Source organism: Loa loa, assembly GCF_000183805.2.
Source record: "Loa loa unplaced genomic scaffold supercont3.1369, whole genome shotgun sequence".
NCBI lineage: Eukaryota > Metazoa > Nematoda > Chromadorea > Rhabditida > Onchocercidae > Loa > Loa loa.
In genome coordinates this window covers 1-2,148 of record NW_018109549.1, presented here as the reverse complement: position 1 = coordinate 2,148, position 2,148 = coordinate 1, and the positions used below count along the sequence as shown (strand labels likewise).

Sequence of the window (2,148 nt, the reverse complement as noted above, 5' to 3'; positions counted from 1 at the left end):
ATCATCTTCTGGTACTATAATCTAAATGAATAAAATAATTTTATAACCTGAAATTATTCATACAGATAAAATTTTCATCATTTTTATTAGCCTAGCTTTCTTAGTATGCAATGAGCAACTTTTCAGTATATCAGATGTTAAACCAATACAATTTGTCCTCAGTGTTTTTTAATTTTTCTCCCTTCATATTTGGTAAATTTTAAATTATTTCCTTTTTTAAAACCGTCATCCTATGATTTCATTTTGCTTCATAACCATTAGCAAGGGACAAATTATCGCTAAAGCATTACTCTGAATGATAGAGCTAAAATTATTCGGGTATTGCTATGGAACAATGACAAAGATATCAACAGCAATTGTTAATGATTATTACATTTGTCGCAAAAGTCGCGAAAAACTAAAATAAATTTTATAATTATACAAATAAAATTAGGGATGTTTCCCATGATTCATGATTTACCATTTACCTCACATATTTGTTTAAATTTACATTCCTTAGATTTATTTCCCCTTTCAATTCCCATGTTTTTTCCTTTATGTCTAAGCACATGTCATTGTTTAGAAATGCCTTTGTTAGCAATTGCTTAAAATATCTAACTAAATTCACATCATTCTTCCCACTGGATCTTGTTGCGATGGCATGTTCTGTAATTTGCCTCTCAACAGTTTCCGGTGTTTAATATCACCGCCTCTCACATCTTAACATATATAAGCCTATCCAAAAAGAAAAAGGTTTCCTTTTTTGGATTGGACGTTACATCAACGTTATTAACAGGAAATTTCCTGGCATCTCTGCTCTTAATCCAACTGTCCAAAATTGGTACCAATTTAAAGTCTATTTGGCTTGGTCAATATTAATGCTTAAATAGATCTGCATATTATCCTGTCAATAAAGAAGTTCTTTGGTCACTCTTCTACACAAATAAATATCAAATTTATTGTTGCTGAAACTATTCAACTCAGATAATCAAATTTTCACAACAATATTTAATCATTCATATGTAGTATTACTAAACCTTCGTAAAGAGTATCATAGTCGGATGTAAATTATGACATTTTTGAATTTCTTCAAGTTACCATATCTTATAATCCATGACATTTTTATTGTCATTTTAAAAGTTAGATAAAGAAGATGAACTTTTTCTTTGCCTCTTTTATTCCACAAATGCTCATATTATGACTTTTTTTTTAAATGAGAAAGTAATATCAGCGTATTAGCAAACATTTTTAAATCAGCAACATTTTACCTCAGCAAATTCCGTTTCAAAGTAGATAAGATTGTTGAGATCAATGACTAGCTGTGATAAATCATAGGTAACATTAGCATCATTCAGCAGTAATTTGATTACATCAAGCTGATACTTCTTGTATGCATCCAACTGTTTAGAAAACATGGTTGTATTGAGGTAATAATCCCGCGAGCCACGACCTAATCCAAGTGCTCCTTGGTCTAACTGAAACTTGTTTATTTGGAAAAGAATCAAACTTAAAATTTAAATTAAAACCAGAAACGTTCACAAAAATGAATACTGCCCAAATTTAGAAATACAATTTCAAAGTATACTTCCAACAGATTTTGGGCTTTGAAATTCAATAAATTACGGCTTAAAATTTTATTAGTTTTTAATAACCTCTAAGAAAAGTTTTAAGGGTTCTTCAATTTCCAATGCATGCTGTTTTATAAACAAATTTGAAAGCTTTCTTTGCAAAAGTAACTGCACTAAATTTTGTTATAATTGAAGTACACATTAATTTTGTTTTTCATTAATTTGAATAGAAAGAAAAAAACTGGGCGAAAAAACAAACATATAAAATATTCCTTGTTGTATTTTTGGCATCCGCGTAAACATAAATTTGAAAAAAATTTCATTTCCAAAATATCGACGAGATGAAGCCAAGATATAAGTAAGATTAAACGAATTACCATCCCATTCATTATTGTTATCCAATAATGGCCAATTAGCTAATTGACGAAGTGACGATAACAGTTGTCTGAATATAACTCTTTAACTGATAAGCACAAGGCAAATGGTATAACGCATTAATCGTTTTGACAATAATGCTTTCATTTATACTTCAAAAAAATGAAAATGATAATTATATGCTTTAGCGTTCGAACAATCAATATTGTTATGACATAGTATCATA

The 2,148-nt window shown here is 29.1% G+C and overlaps 1 protein-coding gene across 1 annotated transcript; it reads right to left on the bottom strand.

The window, feature by feature from the left end:
* Window positions 1-1,247: 1,247 nt before the first annotated feature.
* On the bottom strand, window positions 1,248-1,454 carry LOAG_14910 (hypothetical protein; the record flags this gene model as incomplete). The annotated part of the gene is made up of 1 exon (XM_003150403.2): window positions 1,248-1,454. A coding segment is annotated over one exon (207 nt), but the record flags the coding sequence as incomplete, so codon positions are not given.
* Between the last annotated feature and the right edge of the window lie 694 nt (window positions 1,455-2,148).